Consider the following 14,313-nt stretch of genomic DNA (forward strand, 5'->3'; position numbering starts at 1 on the left):
GCCAACGTTTTAGCTGTTCTCATGCATCAAGGCTTTAATGGTAACTGAAAATAAAGTTAGAAAAGGTAGACAAAGTTTTAAACAGCAAACAGTTTTGTTTGCATGATGGTTCTAATGTTCTAAAATACAAGCGTCCTTATAAATTCAACAAAGAGAAAACCAATATTACTTAACAGCTATTTTACACAGACTTACTGAACATGATTATCACAGTATCACAGTATCACAGATTTCTAGGTTGGAAGAGACCTCAGGATCATCGAGTCCAACCTCCGACCTAACACTAAGTACTCCACTAAACCATATCGCTAAGCTCTACATCTAAACGTCTTTTAAAGACCTCCAGGGATGGTGACTCCACCACCTCCCTGGGAAGCCCATTCCAATGCTTAATAACCCTTTCGGTAAAGAAGTACTTCCTAACATCCAACCTAAAAATCCCCTGTCGCAACTTCCGCCCATTCCCCCTCGTCCTGTCACCAGGCACGTAGGAGAACAGACCAACCCCCACCTCTCTACAGCCTCCTTTAAGGTAACTGTAGAGAGCGATAAGGTCGCCCCTGAGCCTCCTCTTCTCCAGGCTCAAGCTCCCAGGCTTGGGAACAAGCCCAGCTCCCTCAGCCGCTCCTCGTAAGACTTGTTCTCCAGACCCCTCACCAGCTTAGTCGCCCTTCTCTGGACTCGCTCGAGCACCTCCATGTCCTTCCTGTAGCGAGGGGCCCAAAACTGAACACAGTACTCAAGGTGCGGCCTCACCAGAGCTGAGTACAGGGGGACAATCACTTCTCTAGACCTGCTGGCCACACTGCTTCTTACACAAGCCAGGATGCTGTTGGCCTTCTTGGCCACCTGGGCACACTGCTGGCTCATATTCAGCCGACTATCAACCAATACTCCCAGGTCCTTCTCGGCCAGGCAGCTTTCCAGCCACTCATCTCCCAGCCTGTAGCTCTGCTTGGGGTTGTTGCGCCCCAGGTGCAGGACCCGGCACTTGGCCTTGTTGAACTTCATACAGTTGACCTCAGCCCATCGCTCCAGCCTATCCAGATCCTCCTGCAGAGCCTTCCTGCCCTCGAGCAGATTGACACACGCACTTAGCTTGGTGTCATCTGCGAACTTACTGAGGGTGCACTCAATCCCCTCATCCAGATCATCGATAAAGATATTAAAGAGGACCGGCCCCAGTACCGAGCCCTGGGGGACACCACTAGTGACCGGCCTCCAACCAGATTTGACTCCATTCACCACAACTCTCTGGGCCCGGCTATCCAGCCAGTTTCTAACCCAGCGAAGCGTACGCCAGTCCAAGCCCCGAGCAGCCAGTTTCTTGAGGAGAATGTTGTGGGGAACGGTGTCAAAAGCCTTACTGAGGTCAAGGTAAACCACATCCACAGCCTTTCCCTCATCCACCAAGCGTGTCACTTGGTCATAGAAGGAGATCAGGTTCGTCAAGCAGGACCTGCCTTTCATAAACCCATGCTGACTGGGCCTGATCGCCTGCTTGCCCTGCAAGTGCCGCGTGATGACCCTCAAGATAATCTGCTCCATGAGCTTTCCTGGCACTGAGGTCAAACTGACAGGCCTATAGTTCCCCGGGTCTGCCCTGCGGCCCTTCTTATAGATGGGCGTCACATATGCTAGCCGCCAGTCAACTGGGACCTCCCCCGATAGCCAGGACTGCCGATAAATGATGGAAAGAAATTATATTTCAAATAATCATATACTAGGACTTTTATGTGGTCTTCTCTGATCTATAGAGTACTCCCAAGTATCGGTGAAGGCTAGAAGCTTATTATCTCAGAGAACTGCACCTAAATTTCACAACCATAAGTTTTTCCAAAATTATGAGCTTAAACCAAACCAGAGCAAGGTGCAACACAATTAACAATTTAAGGTTACAATTTTCATTTCATTTTTGGAGATTCCAAAGGAAGATGAGAGTGAATCATGAATATGAATGAAGCAAAGCCACCATATGAAGTAAAGTCATCATTACAGGATTCACTGACTTTTGCCCTACCACTCTAAGAACAGCGGGGAGGGGAGGAGGAATGAAAGCCTGCATCTCTCCCACTCAGAGTAGGGCAATGACAGCCCACTACCTGATCTTGATGTGTTTTATTCAGAGCAATAACAGTGACTGCCAATTCTTCAGTTACAAATTTACAACAGGATTATCAATTGTGTGTTTCCAGATTAGCAACCTTAACCAAAAAATACTTAAATGGAGAAGTGATAGCTCAGCCACAAAGGCTTTGACTTGACATATACAATTTGCAGTCAGATATTTTAATACAAAATACTACTGTGCTGACGTATTTATGTCTGAAAGCACCGCACTTGCCCAACTCTGAAGAAGTGGGAATTTGTCAAGAGTTAGAGACATATGGGCTGTTGTGTAATTCTGAGTGTTAATCTCTGAGAAGTTTTGGGGACAAGGACTCACAGTTCCTAGGATAATAAGATCAACATCCAAATGCACTAGTGATCTGGAAAGATATGAAGACAAAGATACAATGATTGTGAATTAGAAACATCTCGTAACTATCAGGAGGAAACCACTAAATTTTAACAAACAGACACAAACGGTGAGCACGCCAACCCTTCTTTCCAAGAGAATCATCTGAACAAGAATCATTCATTTACCTCATTGGAAACACCAGAAGAACTGTCTCGAACATACTCCAAAAGCTTTTTAGGTGGCTGCATCATATAAGCAGAAGTGCAGAGATGAAATGGAGGAGAATCAATGGCAGCAAGGAATGAAACGTGGAGAAGGTGACACAGTTAGAAACTAAGTGTTGACAACATCAGATACAAGAGTGACACATATGGGTAGAATGGAAGGAAGACCGTGTTACAATATTTTGTAAATTATTAAGCATCTTAATAAACGTTAGTAACTTTAGGCGGTAAAATTTACAGCTTGATTGACTGAATCAATACTAGCAGTTTTTAATACTTGTGAGACAAAAGAATGTAAGGCATCACAGTGACGTTCTGCTGGGAACTCTCAATGTTCTTTATCTTACAGGAGACACTATATTCTCAGGTTATCAGCACTAGCAAAAACATTGTTCACATATTGTTCTTCAGAAGAACGTATCTGGACTGTTTCTGCCTACCTATATGGAAGAATGACAAACCAGCTTCAGAGGCTAGATAAAAGGAGATGAGAGGCAATCAGTGATTACTACAGACCACTGGACAACAAATTTTAAAAGGAAATATGTAGTTTGCTTTCTCTTTTGCTTTCACTGAAGTAGCTGTGTGTTCTGATTTTGTCTTATGAACAGATTCTTGTTCCCAGAACGCTCTCCAGGACCTGGGCCAAGTGCTCAAGCTCCTCATGTAGCATGGCATGTCAGTATTGTTTTATGCTTTTAAAAATTGTTCAAACCTAATCCAGCCAAAAGCAAAAGATTTAGAAAGACTAGTAAACAGTTCTGTTTAACGTGGAATTTATATTGTTCTTAAACGTTTACACACTATTATTTGTCTAATATGTAGTCTGTATTTAAGCTATTAAAGTCACAACCCTGGCAGGTTTAGGCTTCACTTAAAAAAAAAAAAAAAAAGTTATATGCATTTGATGATTTTATTGACCCTTCTAAAAAAAGTCATATTAATTTTACTGGGATATAAATTTGGTAATTTGTAAATCCTTTTTAAAATATTTCCCCTAACATCTAAATATTAATATTCTGCCCTCACTTACCGGCCGTCCAAACTCCAGTTCTGAAAAGAATTTATACCAGGGTTCGTTTTCTAAATCTATGTCATCTGGGTTTACGTGATCGGGCTGGAGCAGTTGTGAAGGAAAAGGGAAGGAAAAGGCACACACTGAGCAAAGTGCTAGAAATGCCATGTCACTTCAAGGACACACACACAAACACAAACCAAATACAGGGAAAACAATGGAATAAAACCAAAGAATGAAGATGGTATTTAAGACAGAAAATATTCTTGTTCAAGAATTGTCATTGACCAGCAACTTCAATACTTTTCTTTTTGTTGCGATTCCTTCCAATGACTGGAAAATGTTAAGCATTTTAAGATTACTCTTATAAAGCTAAGAGGCCTCTTTGACCACTTCTATAAACACAACTGCATTAAGTGCATTTAAGGCTACTAAAGATTCCTTGTTTAGAAAATGTTTTGAATGACTGTCATCTTCAGCTAGACAACGTGATCAGCAATAACAACATAATTCTGGCACTACTGCTTTCACTCACTCCTTTGTCTTCTCACAAAGCATGTTCATTCTGGGTCTTGCAGTCCTGAAGCAAGCACTGAGCAGAGATAGGCATGACTATATTAAAAACCCACTTCAGGGGATCAAATGGAACTAGGATATTTTAAACCCTATGGTCAAAAATAGGGAACAAAAAATATGCATTCCATAATTTTAGCCTTAGCAGCATTTTGTAATGCTTTATCTCTCATGGACTTGTTGACATAAAGTGTGTTTTTTTTTCCACAGTGAAATATTTTTTTTTTCATCTGAAAATTTTCACAGCAAAGAGATTAAGTAGGAACTGAAGACAGCATTAAGAAAGCTTTTCAATGAGCAGAAGAATAATTGACAGATTTATTCAAGTAGCATGAAAACATGACAGTGCAAAACAGTAGAGCTCCCAATGGGATGTTTAATCCACTGCAAACTTGGCTGCCTTAATTATTTTCTAAACAGCTTCAGTTCCTTTGTAAGATCTGATGTAAGCTGCCTTGCAGCGCAGAATTACAGTGAACTCTTGTCTTAAGGATCTCTGAATAAAAAAAGCCTCTTGTTGAAGATATTTCTGAATTTAAAATTTAGGCCCCCACAAGTGTAATTATCAGAACTTAGACACTAATTATGGTGTGACCTAGAAAGCAATCCTCAAAGAAGGAGACAAGGTCCTACATAAAGAATGATTCTGGTGATTAAGTATGTAACACTTTTTCCTCCCGAGTCAAGCTGTCACCAATATACTAGAGCAATCACACAGCTATTTCTGTTTTCTGCAAGAGATAACACTGCGTGCTTGACCATTTCAGGTAATTAAAAATCTTACAGCACTTTTCTTGCTGCCTTTGACGTTACTAGAATGGGCTGCCAACTTTGCTGTATTGAATGCTCAACAGCAATTTTGAACTACCTTGATGCTCACATATCTATGAGCTGTTCACGCAATATCTGGAGATATTAGAGACTATCTGGACATATTCGAGATTATATATGGTTTCAGGAATACACCAATCTCTTCTATAGAGAGATGAAAATACAACAGATTCAAAAATACAGAAGATACTTCATCTGAGGGATGAAGGAACTGGGGCTGTTTAGTCTAAAGGAAAGGAGGCTGAGGGGAGACCTCATATGAAAGGAGGCTGCAGCGAGGAGGATGTTGGTCTTTTTTTTTCAGGTGACAAGTGACAGAATGTGAGGAAACAGCCTCAGGTTGCAACAGGGGAGGCTTAGATCAGATATCGGGAAGAATTTATTCATAGAAAGGGTGGTTAAGCATTGGAACAGGATGCCCAGGGAGGTGATGGAGAGGATGTGGCAATGGTGGGCTTGTAGTGTTAGGCGATGGCTGGACTTGGTGATCTTAAGGGTCTTTTCCAACCTAAATGATTCTATGATTCATATTATATTTACTCAGTATCCCATTACAGTAATGCTTGGCATAATCAGATTTTTTTGCTTACCTTAAAAAAATATATATAAATCCACAATTTAGATCTGGATAATATGCGAAGACAGTATTAAGCAGCTGCTTTTCATGATTTCTCCTAACTAAGTTACAGTATGTTGAAACATTTATAGCATGTTTTAATCTTTATATTATACCAATGAATTAATTTCTTGGGACAGAAATGTTAAAATCAACAATTGGGTGCATCTACTTTGGGATTTTACTTCATATATCAGTAATGCCCTTTTGATGGGAATCTCTCTTACTTGTCTGTCTTACTGCACCGTGCTTCTCATTGCAGAGGAGCCCTGGAATACACGAATTCAATTTATTTCACATAAACTGAACCAGAAGATACACTATGGGAGCCCAGTTAATGTGCTGCAGCCACTAATGGGTGTTCACTTAATGGGACTAATTTCAAATTACTGAGATATAAATCCCTTGAAATGCAAAGGATATCATGGAGTTGTTGGCACTACAAATCCAGGCCTACTGACATTACTTCCTTGGGCAGCCAGCCTCAATTTTATTAGCCTCATGCTTGCCTGGAAAGCAGCAGCCCCATGCCTACACACTGGTGGCCTGGCGTCCCTCCCTCCTTGTAGGGAGTGAGAACACACCACCAGATGCACTGGGCTTCCACCCTGGTAGCCAAACAGATTAAAATGGAAATGGTAACTGGCTCCCTTTTTATCTTTAAATACTCTTGCTAGCAGTTGAATGCTAAATTAAAAAATAAAAAATAAAAATCTGCTTGTAAGGAAAAAAATGGAAACAGTGTATTTTAATGCAGTTTCTCAGTATTCAAGTTCTCCTCCTATGGTAGTGTGCCAATGCAATGAGAGCACAAGGGAGTGTGTGAAGTTAACTCTATGCACACAAGTCCTACTTTTATTTACAGTTTGAACCGCAGAGGGCAGCAAACAAAAAGAAAGAGTGCTGAAGTTCGTAACTTCACTGCTGCCTAGCAGCTCCTGGGAGGACGCTGCATTCCTTGTGCTACCACTGGCAATTGATTTCACTTGGCTTCCAGATTCAGTTTTGCTGGAGGACTCCTTTTGATTCTCTCTCCTACTAAGAGACTCATTTTAACTCTCTTATTTTGGCTTTAAAATTATGACAAATTATTTTGACTTTAAAAAATGATTTGGGCTTGGTCTTACAAAGTATCTCCCAAACTGCTGGAACAGAGGATAAAAACATTAGGAAGGTAAATTCGCTTTTATGACTTATTAGTCAAACCAAGTAACTTTCCCATACTTTGTCCTTAAGCTAGCTTTCAGTAGCATTTTCATTGCTTGTTTTAAATTTACCATTTAAAGACCAATAAGTATTTTCATTTCGCCACGTGCATCAAATGGTCAACACAGCACTGTATCAGCATACTCAAGTACAGAATACTGAGGTTAATTAAAAATTATATCTACAGTCTGGCATACGGCTTTGCTTGTGCTTCATTTTATATACATAGTTAGGCATTCACAGGTAATAATCAAATGTGTGAGTTTAAAATGGTGGGTTAAGTAGCTCTTATGATAGAGTCTGCATAGTCAAATTAATATTTAGCATTTGCAAATTCAAACACCACACCAAAGTCTCTTTGGAACAATGGACTGAGACATTTGTCATTAATTCGGCTTTGACTATTTATTAGTTCCATAGAGCTTCTTCTTTTTCTTCTGACTATTTTCAAAAAGCTGTTGTGTCTCCAAGTCCACTATCAGATTGACTTAGTCTCTCCATATCTTTATCAGAAGACATATTTTGTAATGTTATAACATACCTAAATGTGGAATTTGTAATTCAATTTAAAAACACAATTAAAAAAAATATTTTAGTTCACAGAAAGTGTTACTGGAGATCAGATACTGAGTAGCATATTCTGATAACCAGGCTGTGATGTCAAACGTGACCAAACTTGTCACCTAAAGAAAATGTCAAATTAACCACTACAGTTGAAAAATTAGAGATGCATCAATGTGCAAGCACAGCCTATTTTTGCAATTTGACAAGAGGAATATTTTAAAATTTACTTTGATTATGAAATCCTCTTGTATATAAACTCAATAGAAAATTTGTATACTGAACATACATATAAAAAATCTAGAATAGAAATGAACCCCAAAGTTTTATCTGACTAGCACAAACATATTTTCGTGCTTTGATTAGAACACAATGAAAATAAATTCATCTATTGATTGTCCCAATTTTTCGGTCTTTCTTTACAGCAACACCAAAATTTTTCCTTACTTGCTTCATTGAAGGAAGAGAGAAATGTACAAATTGTAGAATCTGAAGTTGTTACTTCATATATATGAGGTTGAAACTGGTAAAGAATAAATATTTAACTTTATATTCATATGAGTAAGATTAAATTATTACACTACAATTTACTTATTTACTGGAAGTAAACATGCATTTTAGGAAACAAATCAATGGCCCTGATGATGTTAAGGAAAAAACAGAGCATTTTATTGAATCACAGACAATGGAGATTGAAAGACACATCAGAACAACTTTTGTACCACCTTACCAGTACTATGTTATTAGAAGAAATCATAATGGTTTATGAACTTATTGAAATGGGGGAAAAAGGAACTGCCCTTGCTTGGAAGACTATTCAACAGGCTAAGGTCACTTTTTTATTTTTGCAGAGCACTTTTTTATGTAATTGAGTATAAATTTTAATTTTCTAAATTTCACTCCATTACTTTTGGTTACAATCTCAAAATGCCAACCATAGCCCCCTCCTTTTTGTAGATGGCTAATACTCCTACAAGGTCAACTTACAGAAGAAAAAACATAAATTTCCTGCTTCATGACAGAAGGCTGCAACATGATGTTACAACCTGAAATTTCACTCATCTTTTTATGTCTATAACAAAGATAACCAACTCTTCCTAACTGATCTATTCATTTAAAGTTTATTACTACCTCATTTATTTTAGGTTTATTATTTCTTATGTTCTTTTGTCCTAATGAATGAGTATCTGGTGAATTAAATTTCCCACTAAATATTAATCTTATATTGAATCTCATTTTATTATATACTTCCTATTTTCTAACTTCCACATTAATCACAACTGCTTCCAATGTAATAGCTATGTTAATAATGGGAAATCTGATCTTTCAACATCATCTGCCCTGCTTAGTGTCATATAAGGTAGTTATAAATATTGTCCCATCTCCCCCCGTTTTTTTTTTTTCAGATCGTTTACATCAAAAATGCAAAGTAGACACGGAAATGATTTAATTTCAGAAAAAAAAATAAGAGTAAGTTTTGGGGCATTGGAGAACCTCTCTGCCTTTTTCTCCCCACCCCCACCCCCCCCTTTTTCTAAAACTGATACAGTAACAGTTTTAAACTTGGATGTTATAAATGTCCAACATTTACAACACTAATGAACTATATTCATTTTTATCATCCATATTTTGTACAACATCTTAATATAATCAGAACAGATTTCTTAGATATCAAAAATCAAAATGTTTTGAAATGATCAAAATGAAAGAAACTCATGCAATACTAACAGAGTTGTGAATTCGGAATTTGCCTCTGAATTTGGAACTGATACAATGTTTTCAGATATCAGCTTTTTCTAGACACACAAGAAAATCTTTTGGCACCTATTCTGCTGATCATCCTTTGATAAGTTGAGAGTCGTACGTTCCGTATCTGATTCAATGGACACGAGGAAACCAAATACATCAGTGAAACCACATCTTTTTCTTTTTGTAACATGGTCAAAAGGAATTACATGAATACATAAAGCTAAACATCATCTTTATCAACAGCAGAAATTCCAGAACTGTGATAACTTACTCTATTTCACATATTTTCGAATTAGTTAATAGTTACACTAATGTCAGCATAACTTCTACCATGACTCTTGTTTTTCAGTCTTTTGCTCTGAACCACACATAAACAAAGAATCTCTTAATTCTGTCTGAATATTATTTCCTCAGCTTTTCAGATTTATTCTATAGAGAGATGTTTCCTTAAGTTCCTCAATTTTCTTAAATCAGCTACTGATCTAAGCTTCAGATGACAGAAGTCTGATTTTGCCCTTGACTGAAGCAACTCAGCAAGTATAATGTGACTAAGGCTTTTCTGCATGAAAATATTACAAGGAACAAACAAAGCTCAAAATCCAACCTCTTGATTGAGAACATCAAAATTAAAATGCATAAACACACTAAAAAAAAAAAAAAAGGCTCCAGGAACAGTCAGCAAAGCTCACTTTTTTGTCATCTCATTAGTTCACTAAAATTGAAAAACTGTATCTATGACCACATTAATCAATAATGCAATTCCTATATAATTTTTCACGTAAAGTTAGTAAAAAACAGTTTATTAGAAAAGTGAGGCTATCCTTGAAAAATTACTGTGCTTTCTTTCTTTTTTTTAATAAAAAAAACTTGAATCTGCTGTTATTCTATGGCACTGGAAAGGCTGGTAAATTACCTCAGTGTATAATGCAACTGTTGCAATCCAAAAAAGTGCTCAGAACAAATGCCACTGCTTTTTAAATATAATTATTTCTTAAGTGCAGCTTGACAACAAATACTAAATCCCATGTAATTAGTTTGATTAATTAGCAGTCCACAGAGAAACGCCAACTCCCTCCTTCAAAAATGAATCAGTTCTGCAAGAACTTAATTTCACAGAAACACGCTACAGAAGTCATATTTCTGCAAAGACCACAAAAACATGTGGAAAAGGTTCTTAGTACAGGTGTTTCATGCTGTTGACATATTACATATTCTGGAATTGAATTATTTGAATAATTTATTTTAAATTAGAAAAAAAAATTCTGTGAACAAGCATGTAATACAGCAATACATACACAAATACTAACCCAATATCAATTACCTAAAAACCTTCTTTAAAACTAAACTCCCTCAACTGTTACAGCCTCAAAGTAAAATCCCAAGAAAAGAAAATACTGCCATTGATATGTGACAATTTTCCTAAAATAATAAAGTATCGAGATAGCACAAAGGTAAATTAGGCTGGGTGAATGTGTCTTTCAACAAATGAAAACTTCTGTTAATGGTCATTTTGCATGCATTAAGCTTAGCTTTGTAAAAGAGGCGTGTAAAACAATTCCACAGCTGCAATCACTATTCAGAAAGCAGTAATAAAGACTTTGAATTACATGTTCATGTACACTTGGTACTCATGGAGTAACCAACACTGGAAAGAACCTCCAGAGGTCACCTAGTCCAACCTCCTACTGAAAGCAGGTCTAATCAGAGCAGGTTGCTCAGGGCTGGGTCTAGGTGAGTCTTGAACTCCTTCAGAAATTGAGATTTCACAGACTCTCTGGGCTACCTTTACTGATATTCGATCAAAATCTGCTTAAGGGTACAATTAGTCACATCCTGAAAATGCAAATTGTTTATTCTTATGCATTAATTAACCAGAAATCATATGTGCTACTGCTACTACTGAAAATGAATGCTGGAGATGCATGCCAATTAGAAGAAGCAGCTTCCATTAATTCACAGTTCTACTCATCATCCATCACATTTGCACAGTGGTTCTTTGACTTAGAAAAAACAGAAGATCTAAGTTTAGCAAATAAGCCAGACTCATATTTTTTCAAGACACCCATCAGGAAAGAGCAATGAAAAATTGCTGCAAAATTGTATTTGAGAAAGGACTTTCAATATTCATCTGAGTAGTTATAATCAGTGATAAATAATAAAATGATGATCTCTCACCAAACCTCTCACTGTATATTACTATTTCATGTACGTCTCTTACCGGTCTTTCATGTTCAAGGATTGATGACTTTCCTGGCTCATACTCAAAAATGCTTCTTGGTTCAGAACGGAATTTGCGGGTATCTACCTTTCTGTCAGGGGGATCCCAGTCATTTCTAAATAACAATTATGAACAACTGAGTTAATTGACTGTCAAGCCATAGCCTTTACAGCTCTGTAAATGAGATATACACACAAAACCAAATGAATTTAGGCATAGTTTCTTTTTCCAGATTTCAGTTGTGAAATGTCTGGCCTAGCATCCCATCTTTACTGTAGCAGTAAAGTTATTATAGCAGTTATTATAGTAGGTATATTCAGTACTGCAAGAAAAATACTAGGTATGTCCAGCCTATGTGATTATTTATTCTTTGAATTGGTGAACCAGTTAAAAACTTTCCTGACATTTTGTGTTAAAATACCATGGCATGCCTTCTCAAATTGCAAATTTACTACACCTTTACGCAAAATTTATTTTTACTATACTAACATAGATAAAAGAACGGTAGATGTTTTTGTCATCACGCAATATGACATTAAGTCCACACTGAAAAACTTACAAAATTTTCTGAAACAAAAAATGAGGAACTATTTTACAAGAGTGTGAAACTTTAATAGGTGTTCTTTGTCCTAATCTGTATTAGAATTGCTCTTGAATATCCTGTAAATAGGATATTCTGTTTCCCTGGAACTTTGAATAGATAAACAAGAACAAGAATTTGGAGTCAACTTTGGGACAGAACTTTATCCACTATCTCTACAATTATAATTTTGTTTTCAAGTTAATAGTTCTATGCAAAGAATATATATATTTTTTTTTCAGTCACATACTATGTTGTTTTAATAGCTACCTGCGCATTTTGGGTGGGTAGTTTGGTAGTTACTATCACAGTGAGAGCTATCTTCTCATGGCATTTTTGTAGTCACTACACATATTGTATTTGGAATAACTGTAGCTCTGGGGCAAATGATCTACTAGTAACTCACAGAATGGGCGAAGGAAAGAGGAAGTCTCATCAGTTATTTCCTGCATTTACAATAAGAAATAACATGCTGGTTAAGTTCTATCAAGCTTTCTGATGTGACCCAATTTGATGTGACCTGACCTAATAAGGCACGTCACATGCCTTAAGAAATCTATGGGTTAGCTTTTGTTTACAGTGCAATTTCTGGAAAACAGATGCATCTATTTATAAAATGCCCTACCTTTCAAGAGAAGAACTTACACATGGCTTTTTATTGTGCATTTTCACTGAGGCAAAACTACACTTTCAGAGGAGAAAACTTTTTTTTTTTTTTAAGAACAAACTGGAAAATGGAAATGTTCTGATCAAGTTCCGTTATATTGCATATCACTTTGAAGAAAAAAGGATGCTACTGAAATTCTGGTTCACACTGAATTCACTTTCATTTACAATGTTTAGCCTATAATCCCTTATGGAATATATTTTTGAGCCCAACTGTTAATGCAGATCATATCTTGGCCCCCAGCTAGAAAAACGCGATACATGAGGACCTAAGCCTCTTATGTGAGATTTTAAATACTCATACTTCATAGGCAATTAAAAAAAGAATCTCCCAATGGCAGGAAAAGATTGATGAGCTATAGCTGTCAGCAGCAGGCAAAGCATAACTAACATGTTTGGCATCCCTTGGCCTGGAGAACCTAGATTTTCACTGCCTGTCCTATCAAGTAGGAGATTAAAAAGGAGAGGCTGAACATCCAAATTAAGTGCTGAAGCAGTTATTTTCAAGCTTAACAAAAGGAATTGTAACAGTCCTCAGCTTGTGACCTAGGCATTTGGCCTAGCACCGGATGATGACTCATGTAACTTCAGAGATCAAAGCTAAGCAGATCTACATTTTAGCCTTTTGCTAACAAGATCCATGCTTCTGTATGACTTGCTAACAAATTCAAGCCTCTTGGCCTTTGGGAGGTAGTCCAACTCTAACCCCCATCATTTCCACTTGAAAATTGTCTTCAGCAACAGGAGGAGCCAAAATCAATAATCATCGAGCAATCTCATTTTCATCTGCAGTATACATACCTGCTGGATTACTTTTTGAATTGCCACTACCTACAGATTTTAGAAAAAGCCATAATCATAAGTCTTAATTTTTAGTACTTAGTATCCTTTTTTTTTTTCTTACTGTATTTTATGTAAACTGCAAATGATTTGAAACTATTTAACATCATTCAAATTCTACATATAAAAATATTTACAATGTCCAAACTGAAAAAATGGGCTACTTCTGTTTTGTTGCTTGAGGGTAATTAGGGAAGATGGGCTTATAGCCACAAATGGAACAAACAGTGATTTAAAATCATATTAAAATATATAAATACTCACACACATAAATGGAGAATAGTATAATGTTATATTAATGCACAGCACTCATGAATGCAAACACTAAATAAAAAACTTTTTGTCTGAGATATTATCTACAGTTATGCCAAAAGAGTCTAGAGTTGGTGCACAGGGCACTTCGTATATCAGAAGGGTAGATGGTTATTTCCAGAGTTATTAACTTTTTCCAGACTGGACACTAAACACTGGGATCTGTTTTTGTGTAGCTGGAAAACTGTGAGAAATCTCAAATGTCCTTTAATCTGTAAACACCTTCTTGGTCTACCAAAAAGGAGACAGAGATTAAAAACGGGACATAAAGCTCTTCTGAGTTGTTGAGAAATGGAGGTTGACTGCTATACCTGTAAGCTTTGCTTCTTCTTGAATTTCAATTAAAAACAACATTTAGACTCTTTTGCTTTGTTACTGGATATCCTAAGCAGTCTCTCCTACTCAGGAGTAACTATTCAAGGCAGCTGCTAGAGCATGGATTCTTCTGAAACACAACAAGC

General features: G+C 37.1%; 1 protein-coding gene across 17 annotated transcripts in view; it reads right to left on the minus strand.

Annotated features, from left to right (window-relative positions):
* The window catches only part of SORBS2 (sorbin and SH3 domain containing 2), a 160,082-nt gene that overhangs the window by 35,283 nt on the left and 110,486 nt on the right, over positions 1-14,313 (minus strand). For all 17 annotated transcript variants that reach the window (XM_066996226.1, XM_066996227.1, XM_048078364.2 and 14 more), the window contains one exon: positions 11,455-11,569. In XM_066996226.1, the coding sequence (XP_066852327.1) occupies positions 11,455-11,569 (115 nt within the window). The remainder of the gene's footprint in view (positions 1-11,454; positions 11,570-14,313) is intronic.

Source organism: Anser cygnoides, chromosome 4, assembly GCF_040182565.1.
Source record: "Anser cygnoides isolate HZ-2024a breed goose chromosome 4, Taihu_goose_T2T_genome, whole genome shotgun sequence".
Taxonomy (NCBI): domain Eukaryota; kingdom Metazoa; phylum Chordata; class Aves; order Anseriformes; family Anatidae; genus Anser; species Anser cygnoides.